This window comes from Schistocerca americana, chromosome X (assembly GCF_021461395.2).
Source record: "Schistocerca americana isolate TAMUIC-IGC-003095 chromosome X, iqSchAmer2.1, whole genome shotgun sequence".
Classification (NCBI taxonomy): Eukaryota; Metazoa; Arthropoda; class Insecta; order Orthoptera; family Acrididae; genus Schistocerca; species Schistocerca americana.
Window position 1 is genome coordinate 621615715 of NC_060130.1, and position 27179 is coordinate 621642893.

At 38.5% G+C, this 27179-nt stretch overlaps 1 protein-coding gene across 1 annotated transcript in view; it reads left to right on the forward strand.

The window, feature by feature from the left end:
- LOC124556542 (DCN1-like protein 4) overlaps positions 1-26952 on the forward strand; it is a 138991-nt gene extending 112039 nt beyond the window's left edge. Inside the window, exons 5-7 of the mRNA XM_047130497.1 lie at positions 6047-6155; positions 18311-18518; positions 25909-26952. Coding sequence (XP_046986453.1) covers positions 6047-6155; positions 18311-18518; positions 25909-25979 — 388 coding nt within the window. The 3' untranslated portion in view covers positions 25980-26952. The remainder of the gene's footprint in view (positions 1-6046; positions 6156-18310; positions 18519-25908) is intronic.
- The last annotated feature ends 227 nt before the right edge of the window (positions 26953-27179 follow it).

The window sequence follows — 27179 nt, forward strand, 5'->3', positions numbered from 1 at the left end:
TGCCTTGGAGGTCAGGAAATTGGTCTTCCTCTGCCAATCCAGCAACCTGGAAAAGTGTGGTCCAAAGCCTTGCTAATGATCAGTGCCCAGTGAGGAGGGCACCATCCTGCTGCTGCGTTACATCGTATTGCAATTCTGTATAAATATAAACTGTTCCAACATGTCCAGGAAACAGTTGAGGTTATTGATGGCCCCGTGAAGAAAAGTGGTCCCTCTACACGATCATGAAGCAGAAAACATTCACATAGTCATGAAGCAGACCATACTATATACTTATCCTTGGACTGCTGTGCACAGTTTCCATGCTAAAGTGGATATTCTCAGAGCCCCAGATCCCCAAATGGTGACGTTTTAGCCTCCTGGACATGCGAAAGCTAGCTACATCCGTGAACATCAACTTTTTCAAATAGCCTGGGTCATCACTGATGCAACTCGGAATCTCTGTTGCAAATGCTTTGTGCTTAGGCCTGTCATCAAGTTGAAGTGCATGCAGCAAACATATGTTGTAGGTATGAAGCTTCAGTCTCCTATGTAGCATCCTTTGCATTGTGGTTGGTGGTAGCTACCACTGTCTGATGGCCAGACATGATGGTGGTGTGCCTCTATACCATGTCTGGAAGTTCCACGCTGTCTGGGTGTCAGATTTGGTCTGTTTAAACCATTCCACACACTTTTCATCTACTGGGGTGGCAATTTTCATCAGTAACTAAACTGTAAAAAAGAAATCTAACTTTAGCTGTGTGTGAACTTTGTAATAAACTGCATGTTTCTACCTATGCATATTAATGAAATATCTGTGATCCAAGCTGTGAAGATAAACATGGAACACCCTTTATATTCCACTAACTACAAATGGTGTCCACTCAACAGAACAAAACTGTTCGCATGGAAAATGGCTAAATCCCACATCAAACATTCTCGACGTGTCACAGTTTGTGGCAACGCTTGTGCCCCATTAATGCCTGTAGTCCTATACACAGTATTGCAAATAATTATCAATAAATCATTATACATGGAAGTATAGGCAATCGCAATCGTGAAATACGTAACGATTTGCCAGCAACATTGGAAATGGTTCGAAGGACATGTTAGCATTGCTGTGTAAGTAGCTCATGGTCAAAGTGCCTTGTCATGACTTGTTGAACCAGAGTTTGGTTCCACCATCTGGACAAAAATTTTTTTTTTTTTTTGTCTTGAAAACATGTATTGTAGTGTGACGTAGAAAACCTGTAAAAAAAGAACACCCAAAATTTTAAACAAAATTCATCAAAGTTATTTTAAGGTCATTCTTTTTGTAGGAGTAAGAGAATAGTATTATGTTGAGCAGTAAGTGATCCTAGATCGGTCAGATATTTACCAAAATTTTATCTTTTACGAAGCTAATATTTTAAATGTATGAGGGAGGAACTAATAGAATAATTATTCAGTTCATTGGCATGAATGAAATGGGTAATGATACACACATTTTATGAAATTACACACTCAAATGTATGTGCCAATCTCAGTGGCAGTCCTTTTGGCCTTCTTTTCGGGAACACTAAAGATTCACTATCATTTTCAATTTCAAAAACAATCAGATTCACATTAAATTGCCAAAGAGAAAGTTTCGTCTGCATGCATAAAACTATTCACAGAAGTAGCGCATACAATGGGCAAGCAGACGAAGGAGAAGAAAATCGTTAAGATGAAATTGAGCAAGAGAGAATAAATTTAACGATTAGCTCATAAACTTTGGTCTAGAGGTAAATTTACAAACATTTCAAAACAATAAGTTCAACTACTGAATATAATGGGTCCAAATAAGACATTTAAATTGTGTCAGACAATATTTATTAAATTCTGGTTGGATGTGTGTAATGATCTGAAAGAGAAAAGCAGGTTCAAAATTGCATGACCTACCACCTTCCAACTGACAGGAAAAGTGTATAATATGGTTTTCCAAAGTAAAATATGGTTGGTTTCCTTGTAATTTGCAAGGAAAATAGAACTCGATACTGTTGATGGTCTGCATGTGTGGTACTACAGAGGCCAGATGACAAAATGTACTACTCTTTGCTTTATGGCTGTTAGAATTTAATTTCAGAACATGGCTGTTGATATTCAGATTTGGTAGTTTTTACTCTGCCTAAAAGATTATTACTGAAAAAATGATTTTGAATATAAAGGAAAGTTACCTATTAATGAAGAATTCACTAATGTGAGAAAGCTAGATTCTGATTGCAGAAAGTGCTCAGCTCTGTTGGGAGGTATAAGAACTCAGTTCTCACAGTAAAAGAAATGTATTCACAGTTGCGAATATAAACAACCATCAGCTGTATAATGGATTGACAAATTAGTGCTGGACCAGGACCTGAACCTGGATTTCCCGCGTATCCCAAGTTGTCGTCTTACCTTTAGACTACCAGAGCACAACTCGTGCCCACACCCAAAGTTCATACATCGTCAACCTTGTTTCTACAGCCCCTATACTCATACATCAATTATGTTTATTCCATACAGGGGAAACACCTTTACTTGAAATTCGCTTGCCTGGTGTTGGCAGATAAATATGATATTGCAGTCCCTGTGTTCTGAATTACAATGCAATGTTCTTTCAAATGTGCATGCATGTCCTAAGGAACATTTCATCATAATTTGGAATAACACAGTTACTGCAGTATTATATAGTTCTCACAGTGCCAGAGATGTATAGCAATGACAATAAGACCCCATTTTAAAAGTGCTGAATTTGAAGTTTTTTTGTGTGTATCTCCTCGTAGGGCATTAATGTCTGAAGTTGAGCAGCTGTTGCAACAGTATTCATATGATTATACTAGTTGTGCCTTGTGATGTTATCACGTGGTTTAACAATTACTTATAAACAAATGCCCGGGTAAGTATTTATTCCAACCTTCCATTATTCCATCTCCTCCCCCCACCCCTCCCAATCTGTCTGTTTCCTCTACTTTCCCCCCACACACTTAACTCCCCCTCCCCCAATCTCTGTTCATCTCCTCCTTTCCCTTCTCTGTCCTCCTCCTCTCACCTTCTCTCTCCTATGAGCCTTTTACCAGTGGCTTTGCCTGCTTAAAATATATTTCACACACATTTCATCTGTATCTCTAGTGAATTTCATTCTTCAGTTTAATTTTCATGCAGCTCAATGTTTGATGTCTTATCTTGTGAAATTTGTGTCGTACAATGATATAATTACGCAGGTACATCAAGTGGTATATGTGGATACTGCCTGCAAACTGTTGCGATTAGAGTTAGTAGCAAAGAAGTAATAAATTAAAACAGCAAGCACAATGCAGTAGTTTTTCCTGCATCTTGGTGTTTATGATGCCATCTCTCCTGAACTGTGTGTCATACAGTGGTATAATTTGCTTGTAATTCAGTGTTACATGTGCGTATTGGTAAAGAAGCTATAAATTAAAATCTCATGCCTGATGCAGCAGCTTTACTGCACAATCAGCAAAAATATAGTAAGCTATAAATGTTTTTCCTTTCCGTCATTTTGTGGTGTTTGCACTGAGAGAAACTTTTGTGGGGTTGGATATTTGATCAGTTCAGTGTCAGCGTGTACAAAAATCAATTGCCATATGATTAGGCTTGTGTGAACCGGTGAGTAGTCCTGCTGCAACTTTATCACTTCATTGGGATAGCCCCGAGAACACTGTGTAGTAGGAGAGTCCAGGACACACTCTCTCGTGGCCTGTGGATGCTGAGACATCCTGGCAGTAAATAACTGTTTGTCGTATACTCGTCAGTGGCACAGTGTTTTACCATGTTTGTCACACTGCATCTGTATTAGTGTTATGCTTGCAGCATATCAACAAACAACACAATCTAAAAAAAAATATGGCATCGAGGGGACATGAACTATAATTAATTGTGTAAATAAAGTTCCTCAAATATTGCTATGTGGCTACCATGAAACTGTACAGGGTTGCTCTTATTTGGATGTTCAGTATAGAAACATCATGGCATTTCAAATAAATTCAAGTTAGTATTACAGAATATATATAAAACAATATGCTGTAAATATATGCAGTTATGGACAATCAAAAAGGCCTATAAGTAATATTGTTCCAAAGAGACTGAAACAAATATAGCACTAAAAGTGTGTTACATGTGGTGCTGCCACTGTTGCCAGTGCTTGTTTCATTCCCACTGGTGCGAATTGTACCTAACTGAAGGTACCTTAGCTTATCAAGATATGTGAACAACTTTGTTTTGTTGACTGTACATACCAGCAGATTTTGTAAGGAATATAGTAATGTTTCAAAACAATGATTATAACATATAAGGGAAAAACAATTAGTAACTTCAGCTTTTTCTCAAAGTTCCAAAAGCATCTCGTCAGATGGCAGTGCCAGACAAATATGGGAGACATGTTACAACACTCACAACTGCATATTACTGTACTGGGATGTGTTTCGCATCAAACACAAAAGGGCATCTCAAATGATGTTTTATGACATAATTTGACTTCTCGTAGGTGTGGAAGAATGGACAGTCACTGATGTGATGCACCAATTCACCTTTAGGTTTCCGGGCTGAGTCAGTAAAAACAGCACCCTTCTAGGGTGACTCCGTTGTCTGTCTATTACAACCTGTATTTCTCAGGAAAGGATAGAAGTTGAAATTTGTCACACATTAAGATCTGTAGTCCCTTGACGGTGTGAAAAATTTAAGTCAATGCAGTCAAAAGATTTAGCCATATATGTCACATATTTTGATACTTGCAAACTCTGTCAAAACCAATAAATGATCTCTAACAGATTTTTAATAATTTTATGAGTAAAGGTATGAGAGTTACCTTTACTCCTCAAATTATTAAAAATGTGGTAGACATCAATAAAATTCCTTAGACAGATAAGGAGATAACATATACACACGTCATATGTGGAAATGTCTCTAGCACTTACAAAACCAGCACCACCCAAAGCAAATGTATGGAACGTAAATAATTTGACAATACAAAGTGTTGATTGGCACCAAAGTGTTGATTGGCACCAAAGTGTTGATTGGCACCAAAGTGTTGATTGGCACCAAAGTGTTGATTGGCACCAAAGTGTTGATTGGCACCAAAGTGTTGATTGGCACCAAAGTGTTGATTGGCACCAAAGTGTTGATTGGCACCAAAGTGTTGATTGGCACCAAAGTGTTGATTGGCACCAAAGTGTTGATTGGCACCAAAGTGTTGATTGGCACCAAAGTGTTGATTGGCACCAAAGTGTTGATTGGCACCAAAGTGTTGATTGGCACCAAAGTGTTGATTGGCACCAAAGTGTTGATTGGCACCAAAGTGTTGATTGGCACCAAAGTGTTGATTGGCACCAAAGTGTTGATTGGCACCAAAGTGTTGATTGGCACCAAAGTGTTGATTGGCACCAAAGTGTTGATTGGCACCAAAGTGTTGATTGGCACCAAAGTGTTGATTGGCACCAAAGTGTTGATTGGCACCAAAGTGTTGATTGGCACCAAAGTGTTGAACTGTAAACTGGGCAATCAATTTCATGATAGGCGTGCAAATGGTAATAAAATTTGCAAACCAATTATGTAATTTGACACAAAGGGCTACGTGGGAAATGATTATTTAGTGCCATAGCAGCAGTTTTTGTGCAGTAAAACAAAGCACACAGTGACAAACTTGTCAATGGTTGCATATATATAATTTAAATTATTAAAGTTAATACAGCTACTGAGGATATCATAGTCACACATACTAACAATTACTTCAGTTAAAACTTTTTTTTGTGGATCAATATTAAAACCTGAGATTGTATGTCTCCTTTTTGTACGTTTCTGCAGCATAGTGGAGACTCCCTTTTCCCCCCTTAAACTGTCCTTTTTATCTATCTTTACTTATAGTTGTAAAATTATTTCTTTGTAATAATGCAGTTTCAATGTGGATTAAAATTCTCTGTAGTAGAGAGCTTGCCTGCTTGAAGTGGAGTTTTTCTTTCAGTTTAGAATTACAATACTACAGATATCCATAATACAGAATTTGCAGATTTCTTAGCTACAATTAATCACGCTGATGATCTAATTTTATTTTCAGGTGTGATACAATTCCAAAAATTCAGGCAAAGCTTGACTACCTAAAATCTCTTCTGAATGACTACAATACATTTAAAAGCATCTATAGATATGCATATGATTTTGCTCGGGTGAGTATTTTGTATAATTGCCTTTTTAATTCACAGAAATTGTCATCTACTACTGTAGTTCAGGAGCGCAGTATCTTCTAAACTTACTGTGTATGTGCGCAAGTGGATGGTGAAGTCTATGCCACATGAACTAAATGCAAACTAGCTGCACAAATGGCGCACTTACATTTTCTGTATATCTGTAAGCGGTTTGAAAGACTACAGTCAAAGAACCTCTTCTGGTTAGAGTACACTTAAATAAGCCCAAGTTGATTCACTAAATTACTGTACAAAAGTTAAGTGTAATCAGTAAAGCAGAAATAGAAAAGATGAGCAGATACTGTGAGAGTAAAAAGTAGCCTACAAATGAGAACTGTGTGGTCTTTCTAGGAAATGCGAACTCACTGCTCAGTAAAGGCGTGTAATTTAAAGATGATGAAAAGAAACGCATTAGACATACAATGTTGTTTCACTTTATTAAGCAAGAGCTTCTCAGCAGAGTTCAATATGAGACGCCACAAGATCTCAATTTGGATCCAGTCTTTCCACACTAAAGCAGGTTGAATAGACAACATTCTCAGCATTTAATGTCCTGCAATGTGCTACCTTGAGACTGGAGAGAGTTTTAGGGCATTTGAAATGTTGGTTATAGGCTATTATGAGGTCGACTAAGGGCAAACAACTCATCCAGTTGTGCATTCTTGACAGCATGAAAAAATTCCATTACATCTGCAGAGCTTACCGCTGTCTCTGGAATTGGAGTTGTCCAACAAACTAGGTATTAGAGACACAAAGAAGTTAATCTTCATGCCAAACATTTGGTAGTCTATCTCCTGCTTGCAGTTCATTTATCACTAAGTCAGCAGCACTGAAATTGGACCAGTACTGTGTGTAGGAATATTATGTTGTAATTTTCAGGTTATGTATGCCTATATTCAACTGAATGAATAAATTTTGTTATGCCCTATGTGTTAGGCCTTTATTTTTGGAATGGCATTGCAAGTGGCAAGGTTAATTAGATGTGTTCTTAACAAATAAAGTCCACTCCATTTGGCAGAACAATTTTTGTTATACGTCCGTATATCTACATCTACATTTACATCTTTACCCTGTAAACCACTGTGAACTACATGGCAGATGGTATGATCTATTGTACCAGTTATTAGGGTTTCTTTCCATTGCATTCACATCTGGAGTGCAGGAAGAACGATTTTTTGAAAGCCCCCTCTGTATCTGTTCAGTACCTCCTGTTAGTCCTGTTTGGTATGGGTCCCACACACGTGACCAATATTCTAGAATGAGTCACATGAATGATTTATAAGCCATCTCCTTGGTAGACTGTGTGCACTTTTCCAGTATTCTATCAATTAACTGGAGTCTACCACCTGCTTTACCCACAACTGAGCCTATGTGATAGTTCCATTTCATATCCCTACAAATTGTTACACTCAGGTACTGTATTTACTCGATTATGAGATGAATTTTTTTCCCCAGATTCATCATTTGAAAACTATGGGATCATCTTGTATTCACGTATTAAACTATTGCTGCTGAGGCCAATGTTTCTACATTTTAGAATGTTTACATCATATAGGTGTCATCTTAAATTTACTGAAGAAGCTTGGACTATTGAGGTCACGTGCAGATATATTTTGATGCATTCAGCAGGATAGGTAGTACAAACTGTGCTTGTACTCAAACAGGTTTGAAATTTCTTGATACGCCAAAGCGCTTGATACTATATCAACCTTGCTCGAACAGTCACTTGAAATTTGACTTGAATGACATTAATGCAAAAGATGTGCGAGAAACCATGAAGTAGTCATCACAACAATCTATTGCTCTGCTTAAAATTTGACAGAATTTAATGTTATTATCTTACAGACTTTTGTTGTATTTGAACAGCTTTGCAATAAAAATTCTCGTGCATGTATGGCTACAGTGTACAAGCATTAATGGTGCTTGTTACATATCGCTAACATTGAAAAGCAAACATATTGCCCTTCAAAAAATATTATTTGATTCTGAATGCAAGTGATTATTTTATTTGATTATGAGATATTGTAATGATTTATGAAGTGGGTTGCAAATGAGAAACTCAGTTGCTTTTCACATATTAGAATGCTAGGTAAAAACATTATCACCTTTTAACCAGCTTTAGAACAAGGTAGTGACACAGGTAAGACAAGAAAGAAAATTGATTGTGAATGAAATGTCTAAAAAACAAAATAAGTCATATTAAAATACGTATAATTGTTATCGCAAGAATAATTGTACAGATAGTACCAACAGATGCCACTAGATCACAGAACAAGCGAAAGTATGAGAATTTTACAGAATCATGATTGCGATCTTGTATTTTTGTGTAAGTTGGTGGTGTTACCTATGACCTACACCCTAGAAGATACTGCAGTCCATGTTTCACAGTTGCTCAGAACAGTATTATGGAAAAGTTGGAGTGGGAACAGTGGTACCAGCTTGGCTGAGAACTAGGATGGGAGCAGGGAGGGCAGTAGTGATCAGGCAGCAAATTCCACTGTGCTGCCAACCATGGGAACCTATACCCCTGCAGTTTGCGTGAAGCCATTTTAACTGACATTATAATTGAACAAATAAATAACAATGGTGTACATTTCTACAGGAGACAGTGAAAGTCTAGATAGGAGCCAGTGGCACACTTCTGTGTTTCCTGCAACAATGTTGTCATCACTTATTGTGAGGTGTAACAGGAACAAAAAGGGGAGATGGATGTCAGCTGCTAGTTCTGCACATCCAATGAGAGTGTGGTGGGCAGATGATATATTTGGAAGCAAGAAACAGTGTAACAGTCTCATGTCAGTATAGAAGCGAAAACAGATATGTATTTGGCAGAAAGCAGCTGCCTTCTCACATTCCACCTTGACCACTACCTCAGATAATGCACGTATTCAGAAGAAATAGTGTACTATTTGACAGTGAAGATATAAATTTCGTTACTGTGGGTGGTGATTAAAAATACCGCTACCACAGACGACAGGCTTAGTAAGCAATGTAGGTAGTGAAGATAAAAATTAATGTAAACCATTTCTTTTCTTTTATTTCTTCTTGTATTATCAAATTTGGACAATCAATAAATAGACTAAGTTATAAAATAGATATAATACTAATGTTTTAGGCAGATATTTGATGTCAGTAAAACAGTTTGTACCTTTGCTTAGTCATAATATGTTAAAAATAAATTTGTCTCAAGAAGACTCTTTAAAAAAAAGTCATCTTATATTGAGGGTCATCTTATACTCAGATAAATTCGATATTTGTCAGAGTTTGCTTATTCCAGCTGACACACATTAATACTGTAGTCATACAATACTACGTTTTCTCATTTCATGAAGTGCACAATTTTACATTTCTGAACATTTAAAGCAAGCTGCCAGTCTTTGCAGCACTTCGAAATCTTGTGGAGATCTGACTGAGTATTTATGCAGGTTCTTTCAGACAATACTTCATTATAGATAACTGCAACTGCAAAAATTCTGAGGTTACTATTAATATTGTCCGCAAGGTCATTAATATACAACATGAACAGCAAGGGTCACAATACACTTCCCTGGGGCACACCCCAAGTTACTTATACATCTAATAAGTCTCCATCAAACACAACATGCTGCATCCTCCCTAGCAAAAAGTCGTCAACCCAGTCACAAATTTCTCTTGAGATACTTGATATGATCGTACTTTTGACAGTAAACGTAAGTGTGGTACTGAGTGAAATGCTTTTCAGAAATCAAGAAATACTGCATCTTCATGACTGCCTTGATTGACAGCTTTCAATATGTCATGTGAGAAAAGTACAAGTTTGGTTTCACATCATCAATGTTTTCAGAATCCATGCTGGTTGTCATGGAAGAGGTCATTCTGTTAGAGATATCTCATTATGTTTGAGCTTAGAACATATACTCACATTCTACAAGACATTGATGTCAAGGATATTGGACAGTAGTTGTGCAGATCACTTCCACTACCCTTCTTGTAGACATGTGTTACCTGTGCTTTCTTTCAAGTACTGGCCACGGTCTTTTGTTCAAGGGATCTTTAACACATTATAGTTATGGGAAGTGCTAATTCAGCTACAAATTTAGTATAGAATTTGATACAGATTCCATCGGGCCGTGGAGATATGTTCTATTTTACAGTTTAAGCTGTTTTCAACACCACTGACGCTAATACTTTTCACTTATCTTTTCAGTGGTACAAAGATTAAATTGGAACAGTTCTCCTGGGTTTTCCTCTATAAAGAACCATTTGAAAATGGAGTTAAGCGTTTCAGCTTTTACAAATTAAGGGACATAATTTCAGAGACTTTACTGGTCTAGTATGGATATGATTTTCTCTATACAGACTGAAGCGGCAAGTGTAAATTTGTACCAAGGTCAGGAATCAAAGCAGGAGACCTGGGTTCGATTCCCAGCCTACGTACAAATTTTCACTGGCAGCTTCAGTCTATGTACATATAATTTTAGCTTTTGCTTTGCTAGCCTCAGTTTCATTTCCTGTCTCGTTCACTAGGGACTGGACTCCATCTTTCATGCCACTAACAGCCATTACATAAGACCAGAATTTATGTGGGTGTTGTGAAAGACCATTTGACAATGTTCTGTTGTGATAGTCTTTGAAGGCTTTATGCATTGCTGTCTTGACAGCCAAATGTGTTTCTTTCAGCATCTCTGTAGCTATAGTCTTATGCTTTGTTTTACACCTGTTTTGCTGTAGTTTCTGTTCATTTAGAAGTTTCTTTATGACTGTATACAATGTATGGTCTCTTCAAGTATGAACTGTTCTATTGGGTACATATCTATTCAATGTGTGCTCAACTATTCTTTTAAACTTGAGCCATAGTTCCTCTACATGCTCCTGCCCATTGCTGAAAGTTTAAAGTTCTTCATTGAAATATGAAACTGTTGATTTTTTATGTAGTTTACTGCACACACATGCCTTCATGATTGTTTTAGTTGTCTTTTGTACTTTGGTAATTATTGTTGCCATAACCACGTCAGGCTCATGGTGGATGATAGGATCCAATTACAATATTATGCTCACCTCGGTATCGAATCTTGCTCAAACACTCTCGCATGCAACTTCAGTTTCTACCTCGATGGATTTGAATTTACTGTGACAAACAAACCACCTCCATTTCCCGTTAGCCTGTCCTTTCGATATACACTTAGATTTCCTCATAAAATCTGGCCATCAATTCAGGTTTGGACCAGCTTTCTGTACGTAGTGTAGTGTAGTGTAGAGTGTGTGTGTGTGTGTGTGTGTGTGTGTGTGTGTGTGTGTGTGTGTGTCACTTTCTTGTGAATGCTTTGGCAGCTAACCACTAGGATTTTAATATTTTCACCTGTAGGAAGCATTTCTTTCAATCTCACATTGATACTTCTGGGTTTCTTACAGCTATCATCTAAATTGGATGGAGAGTCATCTAATAAAAAAAAAGTTTGCACCCCCACACACAATCAGATACCTGGTTAGCAGCCTCTAATGTGATGTGTATTGTATACATGACCCATTTAGAGGGTCCCTACAGTCCTCAGCACTAAGACCCAAGTCCAAGAAGTATCAGCCTAGTTTGTCATGGAACCTCCGGAGTTGTAGTTGTTGTTGTTGTTGTTGTTGTTGTTGTTGTTGTGGTTTTCAGTCCTGAGACTGGTTTGATGCAGCTCTCCATGCTACCCTATCCTGTGCAAGCTGCGTCATCTCCCAGTACTTACTGCAACCTACATCCTTCTGAATCTGCTTAGTGTATTCATCTCTTGGTCTCCCTCTACGATTTTTACCCTGCACGCTGCCCTCCAATGCTAAATTTGTGATCCCTTGATGCCTCAGAACATGTCCTACCAACCGGTCCCTTTTTCTTGTCAAGTCGTGCCACAAACTCCTCTTCTCCCCAATTCTGTTCAATACCTCCTCATTAGTTACGTGATCTACCCATCTAATCTTCAGCATTCTTCTGTAGTACCACATTTCGAAAGCTTCTATTCTCTTCTTGTCCAAACTATTTATCGTCCATGTTTCACTTCCATACATGGCTACACTCCATACGAATACTTTCAGAAACGACTTCCTGATACTTAAATCTATACTCGATGTTAACAAATTTCTCTTCTTCAGAAACGCTTCCCTTGCCATTGCCAGTCTACATTTTATATCTTCTCTACTTCGACCATCATCAGTTATTTTGCTCCCCAAATAGCAAAACTCCTTTACTACTTTGAGTGTCTCATTTCCTAATCTAATTCCCTCATCATCACCCGATTTAATTTGACTACATTCCATTATCCTCATTTTGCTTTTGTTGATGTTCATCTTATATCCTCGTTTCAAGACACTGTCCATTCCATTCAACTGCTCTTCCAGGTCCTTTGTGGTCTCTGACAGAATTACAATGTCATCGGTGAACCTCAAAGTTTTTGTTTCTTCTCCATGGATTTTAATACCTACTCCGAATTTTTCTTTTGTTTCCTTTACTGCTTGCTCAATACACAGATTGAATAACATCTGGGAGAGGCTACAACCCTGCCTCACTCCCTTCCCAACCACTGCTTCCCTTTCATGTCCCTCGACTCTTATAACTGCCATCTGGTTTCTGTACAAATTGTAAATAGCCTTTTGCTCCTTGTATTTTACCCCTGCCACCTTCAGAATTTGAAACAGAGTATTCCAGTCAACATTGTCCAAAGCTTTCTCTAAGTCTACAAATGCTACAAATGTAGGTTTGCCTTTTCTTAATCTTTCTTCTGAGATAAGTCGTAAGGTCAGTATTGCCTCACGTGTTCCAACATTTCTACGGAATCCAAACTGATCTTCCCCGAGGTCGGCTTCAACCAGTTTTTCCATTCGTCTGTAAAGAATTCCCGTTAGTGTTTTGCAGCTGTGACTTATTAAGCTGATAGTTCGGTAATTTTCACACCTATCAACACCTGCTTTCTTTGGGATTGGAATTATTATATTCTTCTTGAAGTCTGAGGGTATTTCACCTGTCTCGTACATCTTGCTCACCAGATGGTAGAGTTCTACATGACTACTCTGCAATTCACATTTAAGTGCTTGGCAGAGGGTTCGTCGAACCACAATCATACTCTCTCTCTACCATTCCACTCCCGAACAGCGCGCGGGAAAAATGAACACCTAAACCTTTCTGTTCGAGCTCTGATTTCTCTTATTTTATTTTGATGATCATTCCTACCTATGTAGGTTGGGCTCAACAAAATATTTTTGCATTCGGAAGAGAAAGTTGGTGACTGAAATTTCGTAAATAGATCTCTCTGTGATGAAAAACATATTTGCTTTAATGACTTCCGTCCTAACTCGCGTATCATATCTGCCACACTCTCTCCCCTACTACGTGATAATACAAAACGAGCTGCCCTTTTTTGCACCCTTTCGATGTCCTCCGTCAATCCCACCTGGTAAGGATCCCACACCGCGCAGCAATATTCTAACAGAGGACGAACGAGTGTAGTGTAAGCTGTCTCTTTAGTGGACTTGTTGCATCTTCTGAGTGTCCTGCCAATGAAATGCAACCTTTGGCTCGCCTTCCCCACAATATTATCTATGTGGTCTTTCCAACTGAAGTTGTTCGTAATTTTAACACCCAGGTACTTAGTTGAATTGACAGCCTTGAGAATTGTACTATTTATCGAGTAATCGAATTCCAACAGATTTCTTTTGGAACTCATGTCACACTTTTCGTTATTTAGTGTCAACTGCCACCTGCCACACCATACAGCAATCTTTTCTAAATCGCTTTGCAACTGATACTGGTCTTCGGATGATCTTACTAGACGGTAAATTACAGCATCATCTTCGAACTCCTCAGATTGTCACCCAGGTCATTTATATAGATCAGGAACAGCAGAGGTCCCAGGACGCTTCCCTGGGGAACACCTGATATCACTTCAGTTTTACTCGATGATCTGCCGTCTATTACTATGAACTGCGACCTTCCGGACAGGAAATCGAGAATCCAGTCGCACAACTAAGACGATACCCCATAGGCCCGGCCCGCAGCTTGATTAGAAGTCGCTTGTGAGGAATGGTGTCAAAAGCTTTCCGGAAATCTAGAAATACGGAATCAACTTGAGATCCCCTGTCGATAATGGCCATTACTTCGTGCAAATGAAGAGCTAGCTGCGTTGCACAAGAACGATGTTTTCTGAAACCATGCTGATTACGTATCAATAGATCCTTCCCTTCGAGGTGATTCATAATGTTTGAATACAGTATATGCTCCAAAACCCTACTGCAAACCGACGTCAATGATATAGGTCTCTAGTTCGATGGATTACTGCTACTACCCTTCTTAAACACTGGTGCGACCTGCACAATTTTCCAATCTGTAGGTACAGATCTATCGGTGAGAGAGTGGTTGTATATGATTGCTAAGTAGGGAGCTATTGTATCAGCGTAATCTGAAAGGAACCTAATCGGTATACAATCTGGGCCAGAAGACTTGCCCGTATCAAGCGATTTGAGTTGCTTCGCAACCCCTAAGGTATCTACTTCTAAGAAACTCATGGTAGCAGCTGTTCGTGTTTCAAATTCTGGAATATTCCATTCATCTTCCCTGGTGAAGGAATTTCGGAAAACTGCGTTCAATAACTCCGCTTTAGCGGTACAGTCGTCGGTAACAGTACCATCGGCACTGCACAGCGAAGGTATTGACTGTGTCTTGCCGCTTGTGTACTTTACGTACGACCTGAATTTCTTCGGATTTTCTACCAAATTTTGAGACAATGTTTCGTTGTGGAACCTATTAAAGGCATCTCGCATTGAAGTCCGTGCCAAATTTCGCGCGCCTGTAAATTTTTGCCAGGACTGGCTCTCCCAAGGCTGTCAGTAGTTCTAATGGAATGTTGTCTACTCCCGGGGCCTTGTTTCAACTCACGTCTTTCAGTGCTCTGACAAATTCTTCACACAGTAATGTATCTCCCATTTCATCTTCATCTACATTCTCTTCCATTTCCATAATATTTTCCTCAAGTACATCACCCTTGTATAGACCCTCTATATACTCCCTCCACTTTTCTGCTTTCCCTTCTTTGTTTAGAACTGGGTTTCCATCTGAGCTCTTGATATTCATACAAGTGGTTCTCTTTTCTCCAAAGGTCTCTTTAATTTTCATGTAGGCAATATCTATTTTACCCCTAGTGAGATATGCCTCTACATCCTTACATTTGTCCTCTAGCCATCCCTGCTTAGCCATTTTGCACTTCCTGTCGATCTCATTTTTGAGAAGTTTGTATTCCTTTTTGCCTGCTTCATTTACTGCATTTTTATATTTTCTCCTTTCATCAATTAAATTCAATATTTCTTCTGTTACCCAAGGATTTCTACTAGCCCTCGTCTTTTTACCTGCTTGATCCTCTGCTGCCTTCACTATTTCATCTCTCAAAGCTACCCATTCTTCTTCTACTGTATTTCATTCCCCCATTCCTGTCAATTGTTTCCTCGTGCTCTCCCTGAAACTCTGTACGACCTCTGGTTTAGTCAGTTTATCCAGGTCCCATCTCCTCAAATTCCCACCTTTTTGCAGTTTCTTCAGTTTTAATCTATAGTTCATAACCAATAGAATGTGGTCATAGTCCACATCTGCCTGTGGAAATGTCTTAAAATTTAAAACCTGGTTCCTAACTCTGTCTTACCATTATATAAAGTATCTGATACCTCATAGTATCTCCAGGCTTCTTCCATGTATACAACCTTCTTTCATGATTCTTGAACCAAGTGTTAGCTATGATGAAGTTAGGCTCTGTGCAAACTTCTACCAGATGGCTTCCTCTTTCATTTCTTACCCCCAATCCATATTCACCTACTATGTTTCCTTCTCTCCCTTTTCCTACTCTCGAATTCCAGTTACCCATGACTATTAAATTTTCATCTCCCTTCACTACCTGAATAATTTCTTTTATTTTGTCATACATTTCATCAATTTCCTCATCATCTGCAGAGCTAGTTGGCATATAAACTTGTACTACAGTAGTAGGCGTGGGCTTCGTGTCTATCTTGACCACAATAATGCGTTCACTATGCTGTTTGTAGTAGCTTACCCGCACTCCTATTTTCTTATTCTTTATTAAACCTACTTCTGCATTACCCCTATTTGATTTTATATTTATAACCCTGTATTCATCTGACCAAAAGTCTTGTTCTTCGTGCCACCGAACTTCACTAATTTCCGCTATATCTAAGCGATACAGATGGCCGTACCGTAGGTGCAACCACAACGGAGGTGTCTCTGTTGAGAGGCTAAACAAACGTGTGGTTCCTGAAGAGGGGCAGCAGCCTTTTCAGTAGTTGCAGGGCAACAGTCTGGATTATTGACTGATCTGGCCTTGTAACACTAACCAAAATGGCCTTGCTGTGCTGGCACTGCGAACGACTGAAAGCAAGGGGAAACTGCAGCCATAATTTTTCCTGAGGGCCTGCAGCTTTACTGTATGGTTAAGTGATGGCGTCCTCTTGGGTAAAATATTCCAGAGGTGAAATAGTCCCCCATTCGGATCTCTGGGTGGAGACTACTGAAGAGGGCGTCGTTATCAGGAGAAAGAAAACTGGCTTTCTACGGATCGGAGTGTGGAATGTCATATCCCTTAATCGGGCAGGTGGGTTAGAAAATTTAAAAAGGGAAATGGATAGGTTAAAGTTAGATATAGTGGGAATTAGTGAAGTTCAGACCTCCAAAGTATCTGGTTCAATCCTTTCATTCATCTCAGAACCAAGGGGTCACAATCAGTTTTAGGGACAATATTACAAATTGTGAGCTTCATTGAAACTCCTGGACAACAGTGGTCTCCTCAACCTTCTCTGCCAGTTGCTGGAATGATCTCCAGTACCCCCTCAGAGCTCAGATGACAGGTGTCATTTGTTCCATCATGCACCGCAATCTGGATTTCCTTGCATTTTGTTCCCTCATAGGCTGCCAGAATAGCCTCTTCAACATGTTGAATGAGGCACCACAGCATACACATTGTGTACACCTGATGTTCTTTCCTGTCCCTTATTGTCATGTCCCTGCCGACAATTAATAGACTCTTACCGTTTTGCGTTTGCTTCCTCTTGACACTGAACAAAACAGGTTTACCCAAAACAGGTGAAGTGAGTCCCACTGACTCTGTTTGAGTGAAAGACAGCACCTCAGATTTTTTGATTAAGGGTGTTGGTATAACACCCTGAATCCTTCCTGGTCGCTCTCCACCCTGTATATGTTGCCTAGATCTACCATTGAAATGCCACCCACAGTCAAGTGGAGGAGTAATGACAGATCTCCTACTTTCTGCAGAGGCAATATGATTCATAGGGTAGGATAGTACTTGAGGTAACTTTGGTACCAGTACCACAGGTACATGATTCTTGGGAGCTCTTCCAATACACCAATTCGCAGCAGGTGCCAGTTGTTTGACAGTAGTCATGGTTATCTCTAGGTGCTTATGAATATCAAGCAACTTACCCAGTATTTGAGAACAGCATTCATAGTGGGGCTGCATCTTGGCTGGTGCAATGGACTACAGGACAGTGAACAAATAACTTTAAACAAAGCCTGCTGATTAGCTTATTATCAGTTGAGCTGAGAAATTACTAATGCCCTGTAAGAACTGAAGCATTTAAACAAAACAAGATTTCTATTAAGGCAGCAGAAAAACCTGTGGTAAAAATTAAAAATTTCCTCAAACTTTTTGAAGTTGATTATAGTTTTTAGCAAACTAAAAAATAGTTAATTTATGAAAAGTGAGGGGAAAGTGGTAGTTCGTATAATCAGATGAATGTTGTGGAAAGAGACCAGATCGGTGGTGGTGGTGGTGGTGGTGGTGGTGGTGGTGGTGGTGGTGGTGGTGAGGGGGGGGGGGGGGTTTTCGATATGGTCAAGTATGTACATATGGAACTTGGCATGTCTCTTGGTGGTAAGAGGAATACCGTTGATACTCAAGTGTTGCAGAAATGAAGTGTTAGACTTTCCAAAGGTGCAGTGTTTCAGGCTTTCCTATTTGTATTTAGGATTTAGGCAGTAGTTATAAGTAAGATACAAAAGAATTGAATGTTAAATTGATGGTTTTACAAACTTTTGCTGTGTTGATATAATGAGCAAATTGATCATTTCATGTATTTTGAGTTTCTACTATGACTTCGTTCCCTTCCATCAGGACAAGGAGCAACGCAGCATGGACATTGAGACTGCAAAGGCCATGTTGAAGTTGTTGCTGGGAAAACAATGGTCTCTCTTCAGTCAGTTCAACTCTTTCCTAGAAAGCTCAAAATACAAAGTTATTAATAAAGACCAATGGTGCAATATTTTTGAATTCTCGCGTACTATAGTGAATGATCTGTCTAATTACGATGTTGACGGTGCTTGTAAGTATGTTTGTTTTATTGTAGTCTTTAATGATCCAATGAGTGATTTATTTTTCTGTCATTAAACAGTTTTATAAAAGTTGAAAAAATAATGCTTAGAAATGGAAACATAGTCACCATTGCTACAGTGATTGTTTTCCCTGACCATAAGTTGCATGTTTCTCCTGACTTTATTTTGTTGTTCTTACTAGCCAAATTCTTTTGTTCTATATGAATCGGTGCTCATAACACTTTTTTGTGTATCAGTTGTTTGACAAATCTTAGCCGTGATGCAAAGTATCTTACAGCCATAATTTGGGATATAAAAATATTTTCAACAGTCTTTCTTTTATATAATGCACAGTATGTATATAATGCGCAGTATGTGCTATGTTACACAACTGAAAGTTCTGAGAGGCACTGTACTATGTCCCTGAACTAATGTTTGGAGACTAAGACATAAATTTTTTTATTCAAATAAACAACTTTCCCAATATGTCAACAGTGCCAACTTATAGCAATTGCTCAAAGTGATTTTGCCATGTGGATGGGTGGCTTATTGATGAAATGTCTTCCTCATGATTCAACTTCATGTATCAGATTCTACTGTGCAAACTCTCCTTTGTCAAGAATATCAGCCGCCTCTCTATGGCTTCTTTGCAACATTTTATCCATGGTGATAGTTATCTTCCTCTTACGGTGAAAGCTGTTGTGGATCTTCTGTACATTTGTTACACTTTCCGAACACTGTCCTTCTGTGCCATACACTAAATGTATGTCTGCAAGTTCCTGTAATGAGTAATGCTCCATCTTTGACAACTGGGCAGGTACTTAAACACAGCTAACATCAACTGTGGTCATGTCACATATGAATGCATTTGGTTTTTCAAGGTAGTGTCAAAATATCCAACTTTTGTTTGACAACAAATATAAGTAGTTTACAAACACATGCATCATACACATTGCTCATTAGAGATTATGTACTGTCTGAAATATTCTAACTGTTGGTTCTTTATCGCAAACTACTTTCGCAAAGGGAAAAAATTTAACATTTATTTGACTACAGTGGCAGGTATCTACATATGTTCATGCATGCATGTTCCTGTACAGTGTGTGGTTGAGGTACAAAGTACCATTGCTGATCATTCCCTTTCCTGTTCCTCAAGCAAAAGGAGTGAGAGGAAAGTGATTGCTTGTTTACCTTTTGGTGAGCCCTAGTCTTGCTTATTTTCTCTATACAGGCCTTGTGCAAGATGGATATTGGAAGAAGTAGAATTGTTATGCAGTTTGTCAAATTGCTTGATGATGGTTTTAACTGTCTGGACTGAGGTTTGAACCAAGAACCTTGCCTGCATTACAAGCAAAGGTTCCAGGTCAAGTCTTTGTCCATCATGCAGTTTAATCTGCCAGGAAGCTCCCAAACTGCAAACTGTATTCACTCCTCTGCAGAGTGAAAATTCATCGTGGAAAAAGTTCAGCAGCCTTTTGTGAAATGACCATCTTCCCTCCAGCAATTTGTATTGAAACTTGCAAAGTATTTCTGTAGCGCTCTTGTACTTATTGTACTGACTGGCGAGAAATCTGATAGCATACTTCCAAATTGCTTTGATGCATTCTGGTAATCCGACCTGGTAAGAATCTGACACTAGAGCAGTAGTCAAAAATCAATTACACAAGCAGTTCCACACACGGCCACTTTGTAGGTGCATCAAATAATCTCGACGAACTGTAGTTGTTTATTCGTCTTTGCTACCCCTTACCTTGTGTACTCATTTAATTTCATGTTCGTTTACAATGTTATGCCCTTATATTTAATCAGCATGTCAATGTCAAGTAGAATAGCATTCCAATGTTACAGGGATGTTTCTCTTACCCATTTGCCTAAACTTAAAATGTTGATAGATGGAAGCCATAAAGCTGGAAGACTATAACAGTCTTCTCTGTTGACACTGAATTTGTTTTTAGAGACTTTTACCATCTCCTGTATTTTACTTCTATAAATGTTGCACTCTTTAGGAAGCACACATATTCTGTAAAAATGTAGATCTTTTCTGCTGTTGGTCTCATTCTCAGACAGTGCCAGTTTCACACAGAAAGTTTGTGATCCTCATATTCTTAGTAGTAGCCCATTCTATAACTGTTTCCTAATGTGTTAAGGGTATTGAGAGCAAGTGGTGTCAGTTTTTAGTGATAAGTATAGTGGATGTAAACCAATTCCATTATATCTTGTGAAGTCATGGTACAACAGCACCATGAATCAGTACTGAGAATACTAAATGTTAGTTGCTGAAAATGTGTGATTTATGTATCACATCATGTTTCTGCACTACATTATCCCATCATCAAGTTGTATAAAACAAACACAAATCATTTCTTGATATTAGTACACATATGGACACACACATATAAATCAATCTATATTACCCTTTAGTATTACATACACAGTTAATGTACCATTAGGTAATGTCAAATGTAAAAGACAAGCAACAACTGTGCATTGTGAAATACATGAGAACTTTTCCTTAGCACGTAACGCTAGCACAAAGCTCAGTTATTAACTAAAGCCAACTGCCCTCGCCTGCCTAAGATTGTACTACCATGTTACATATATATCACAGCCCCCATTGATGCTACTGTCTACTTTAAAATGTATGTGTCAGGTCATTGCAAACCCCCAAAAACCAATGTTGCACCTATGTTGCATTATTAGCTTACATTGAGAATAACCAACAGGAAACATTAAAACTTAATGACCATTAAGGAGAAACAGCACAGGCAGCTTCAAAGTATTGCAAATAAAGAACATGGTTGATTGCTGTCAAATTTAGATGAAATAGATAGTTTTGCACTTTAAAGGAGGAATGCATCAATGTGTTGAATGAAAAGACAGGAGTGTCCTAAGGCATTTATGGGCCCACTTTAGTGATGTTCTTGTGAGAATCAGCCATCAACCTAATCTTCTTAGTTGTCGTTAAGTGGTAATGTTTCCTGTTGGTTATTCACAATGGATGCAAACATTAGAACAGAGGTGAAAGATTAGTTTTTAGGATTTGTTATGATTTGATGCATAAACTTTTGATAGATTTCACTGTAGACAGCAGCATTGTTAGGAGCTGTGATACATATACATCATCGTAGTGCAATCTTCAGTAGGTGTGGGCAGTTGACCGTAGTTAATAACTGAGCTTTGTGCTAGTGTTACGCACCCATCTGAGGTGTACAATGAGGAGTTTTTGTGTGTGTTTTTAGTGCATGGTTGCTGCTCAATTTTTACTTTTCATCTTCCCTAGTGGCATATTAAATTTAAGGTATGTTATACTACAGAGCAATATAGATAAATTTACATGTGCTTTAGTATGTGCAGTAACAGGAGGTAATGATGCTTCCTACAGGAAAATTAAAGAGACCTTTGGAGATAAGAGAACGACTTGTATGAATATCAAGAGCTCAGATGGAAACCCAGTTCTAAGCAAAGAAGGGAAAGCAGAAAGGTGGAAGGAGTATATAGAGGGTCTATACAAGGGCGATGTACTTGAGGACAATATTATGGAAATGGAAGAGGATGTAGATGAAGATGAAATGGGAGATATGATACTGCGTGAAGAGTTTGACAGAGCACTGAAAGACCTGAGTCGAAACAAGGCCCCCGGAGTAGACAATATTCCATTGGAACTACTGACGGCCGTGGGAGAGCCAGTCCTGACAAAACTCTACCATCTGGTGAGCAAGATGTATGAAACAGGCGAAATACCCTCAGACTTCAAGAAGAATGTAATAATTCCAATCCCAAAGAAAGCAGGTGTTGACAGATGTGAAAATTACCGAACTATCAGCTTAATAAGTCACAGCTGCAAAATACTAACACGAATTCTTTACAGACGAATGGAAAAACTAGTAGAAGCCAACCTCTTGGAAGATCAGTTTGGATTCCGTAGAAACACTGGAACACGTGAGGCAATACTGACCTTATGACTTATCTTAGAAGAAAGATTAAGGAAAGGCAAACCTACGTTTCTAGCATTTGTAGACTTAGAGAAAGCTTTTGACAATGTTGACTGGAATACGCTCTTTCAAATTCTAAAGGTGGCAGGGGTAAAATACAGGGAGCGAAAGGCTATTTACAATTTGTACAGAAACCAGATGGCAGTTATAAGAGTCGAGGGACATGAAAGGGAAGCAGTGGTTGGGAAGGGAGTAAGACAGGGTTGTAGCCTCTCCCCGATGTTGTTCAATCTGTATATTGAGCAAGCAGTAAAGGAAACAAAAGAAAAATTCGGAGTAGGTATTAAAATTCATGGAGAAGAAATAAAAACTTTGAGGTTCGCCGATGACATTGTAATTCTGTCAGAGACAGCAAAGGACTTGGAAGAGCAGTTGAATGGAATGGACAGTGTCTTGAAAGGAGGATATAAGATGAACATCAACAAAAGCAAAACAAGGATAATGGAATGTAGTCTAAGTCGGGTGATGCTGAGGGAATTAGATTAGGAAATGAGGCACTTAAAGTAGTAAAGGAGTTTTGCTATTTGGGGAGCAAAATAACTGATGATGGTCGAAGTAGAGAGGATATAAAATGTAGGCTGGCAATGGCAAGGAAAGCGTTTCTGAAGAAGAGAAATTTGTTAACATCCAGTATTGATTTAAGTGTCAGGAAGTCATTTCTGAAAGTATTCGTATGGAGTGTAGCCATGTATGGAAGTGAAACATGGACGATAAATAGTTTGGATAAGAAGAGAATAGAAGCTTTCGAAATGTGGTGCTACAGAAGAATGCTGAAGATTAGATGGGTAGATCACATAACTAATGAGGAAGTATTGAATAGGATTGGGGAGAAGAGAAGTTTGTGGCACAACTTGACCAGAAGAAGGGATCGGTTGGTAGGACATGTTCTGAGGCATCAAGGGATCACCAATTTAGTATTGGAGGGCAGCGTGGAGGGTAAAAATCGTAGAGGGAGACCAAGAGATGAATACACTAAGCAGATTCAGAAGGATGTAGGTTGCAGTAGGTACTGGGAGATGAAAAAGCTTGCACAGGATAGAGTAGCATGGAGAGCTGCATCAAACCAGTCTCACGACTGAAGACCACAACAACAACAACAATAAATTTCATATGTAATGGGTCCCAAATACATAACAGTATTCCATAGCAATCATTCACCAATAAAACAAAGTGAAGGGGGTGTGGTGATTTGTACACTGGACTTTTATTTGGAAGTATGGTGGTTCATGTCACCATCAAGACTTTTTATTTTATGGAAAATCTAAATTGCTTAAGGCAAATTTGAGAAAGTGTCCTTTGAAAAGAATATTGCTGATTTATTTCTGAACTTGTGCCCAATCTGTAATGATGACATCGTTGAGTAGTAGTTAAATCCTGTCTGTTTTCCTCTTGATAAAAAAATTTGAAATTTCCCAGTATCCTACAAATAAATTGACACCTGCTATTTCCATTATTTAAAACTGAGCTGATGGATAATTCTGTATACAGTGTCCAGACATTTTCAGGCTATTATTTGACAAAGATGGATACTAGTTATCACTTGGTAACCTGATAGTCAAAGGGTATTATGTTTTTTACTTTTCCTGAAGTGTACCATAATATATTCCTCAACAGTAATAACTAGTTACCAGACTTTGCATCAGATTGATATTTTGTTCAGAACTTGCTGAATATTGCCACAAATATCTGATAATACGTACATGCAGATAATTCTCCTTTATGAAAAATGTAAGATTGAAGCTAACATTTTTATTGTGGTATATGAGCCACACTCTTTCAGAAGACTTGCCCAGTGTCTTAACTACCACACCACTTCGCTTGTTGCCTACTTGAAAGTGATCCTAGATGCAGTGAAAGTATTTAGGAATGTTGAAACTGATCTGCTGGTGCCATCCATTCTCAGACTTCCACCTTAGGTGGCCACATTGCCTCTAGCCAGTCCATTTCTATAGAAATACTGTACCACCAAGACTAATATATAGAAATTCCTTTGCATTGCATACTGCACATGTATTTGAGATATCTTGGATAGGTTACCAATACTTTCCATTGTCACCCTGCTGTTGTTCTTTGTCACCCTGCTGTTGTTCTTTGTCACCCTGCTGTTGTTCTTTGTCACCCTGCTGTTGTTCTTTGTCACCCTGCTGTTGTTCTTTGTCACCCTGCTGTTGTTCTTTGTCACCCTGCTGTTGTTCTTTGTCACCCTGCTGTTGTTCTTTGTCACCCTGCTGTTGTTCTTTGTCACCCTGCTGTTGTTCTTTGTCACCCTGCTGTTGTTCTTTGTCACCCTGCTGTTGTTCTTTGTCACCCTGCTGTTGTTCTTTGTCACCCTGCTGTTGTTCTTTGTCACCCTGCTGTTGTTCTTTGTCATCCAACAGTTATTTTACTAGCAGATATGGGAGATAAAGCTAGAAGTTTGATACTGCTTCCTTAATATGAATTGTCAAACTGTTTGCACAACAGCATGAAACTTGTTTTAAAAATTTTCTTTCTCCAAAGGGAAGAGTCCTTTCTTAGTGTAGGTAGAATTGAATATAGTGGGAAATAGCATACAAAAAAGAACATTTTAATCAGTGAAGACTGTGTAAGCCATAGTTCTGATATGGCAGATTTCTGTATATAGCGTGTTGCTTTTAGTCTTTAAGTAATATCTTCCCTGTAGACCACTGTCCATTTAACTTTGACATTATTATTTCCTTAATGATATTAAATACTCTTTTTCAAATACGTAAGCTACTGCTAGTTAGTGTTTGACTAGCAGCTGTTTATAACTTAAATTAAAATATTTTGATATGCTTCACCTAAAATATCTGTACTATAGTAATGCTATTTGATGTTAAATGCTAAAAATTATTTTGGTGTTGGATGTAGTGGTGTTGCCTTGTGAGATGTATAATCTTCATTCAATCTTGCTTACAGGTGTTTTAAACTTCATAATACATGCATTATAAATTTATTTAAATTCGTATTTTCTTTAGAATGTGATTTTCACTCTGCGTATGCGCTGATTTGAAACTTCCTGGCAGATTAAAACTGTGTGCCGGACCGAGACTCGAACTCGGGACCTTTGCCTTTTGCAGGCAAGTGCTCTGCCAACTGAACTACCCAAGTACGACTCACGCCCCGTCCTCACAGCTTTACTTCTGCCAGTACCTCGTCTCCTACCTTCCAAACTTCCAAAGGTAGGAGACGAGGTACTGGCAGAAGTAAAGCTGTGAGGATGGGGCGTGAGTCGTACTTGGGTAGCTCAGTTGGCAGAGCACTTGACTGCAAAAGGCAAAGGTCCCGAGTTCGAGTCTCGGTCCGGCACACAGTTTTAATCTGCCAGGAAGTTTCATATTGTCTTTGCATGGGCAGTAACAGCATGCCTATTTGTGTTGGAAGTACATTAACAAATGAATTTCTGCAGGGCCGGTGATGCTGGACGAGTTCGTTGAGTGGCTTACTTCTGAGAGACAGGCTCAGCCTTACAGAAGCTGAAAGTAAGCTGTGTAGGAATTTCCATTGCTGTTGGAAACTTCTTTGCTTTCACCTTCATACCCTGCACTGCTGATTGGTTATGTTTAAACCAAACACACACACTAAACAATGTAACAGTTTTGTTAAGCCTCATGTAAAAGTTACAGATCAACGTTTACAATTTACAGTCACGTATTTGTAAAGTAACAGAGATATATATTGTTGCTCTAAGGTCCGATTCATAAATACATGTAAAGTACCTAAATCAATACGTTATTTTTAAATATTGCTAATTACATGGTGCTCATCACGTACAATTGTTTATTTGGCGTGGAGAAAGAATTTGAGATGTTGAATATGTGTAGTGAAAATTATCGAGTCAGACAATGTATGCACACGCTCTGTGACAAGAAATTGACAAAATTCTATTTCACTCTGTTCTGTCTGATGATACTGCTTGTTTTTCCCCACTCATACTGCAGCTAATTATGTAATATACAATACATTTGTGTGAAGAACTCAGTTCCTAACCACTGCTCAGCTCAAAGTCAAGTAAGTTTTGTTATCAAACATTCATGTGAATAGCGGGAAAAAGTGGTGAAAAATGACCTTGGTATCAATATATTTTTAAAACATTTCATGTCACTACAGCTAGTTTAGCTGTTTAATAGAGCATTAACAAATGAGGTGGAGAAATATGGAACAATGTAAGGAGAAGATTTGACCAAAGAAGATAATATGAACTATTTAAGTATGTAGGAGTATTTAAAGTGTGATTTATTAAATTGGTTGAAACTTTGTGTGTCCGAAACTGTAGTAGGAATTTTGTGTGTGTGTGTGTGTGTGTGTGTGTGTGTGTGTGTGTGTGTGTGTGTGTGTGTGTGTTTTCTCTGAAAAAAGTACTTTCAGCTAATTGTGTGCCAACATGAGCGCAGAGAGAGAGAGAGAGAGAGAGAGAGAGAGAGAGAGAGAGAGAGAGAGAGAGAGAGAGAGAGAGAGAGGAAAATGAATCCAAAATAACTCGTTTTACAAAATAATTTCTACATTTTTCATTTTATATACCAGTCTAGCAGGATTTTATTCTGCTGGACAGGGTAGAACCATAATAAAGATTAGATTCAAATGTTGTGTTACGCAGTAATGTGTAATATTCAGACATGCTATATACTGTACTGATCCTGCCGTTTTCTGGTAACAGAGACATGTGATCAAAAATTTGTA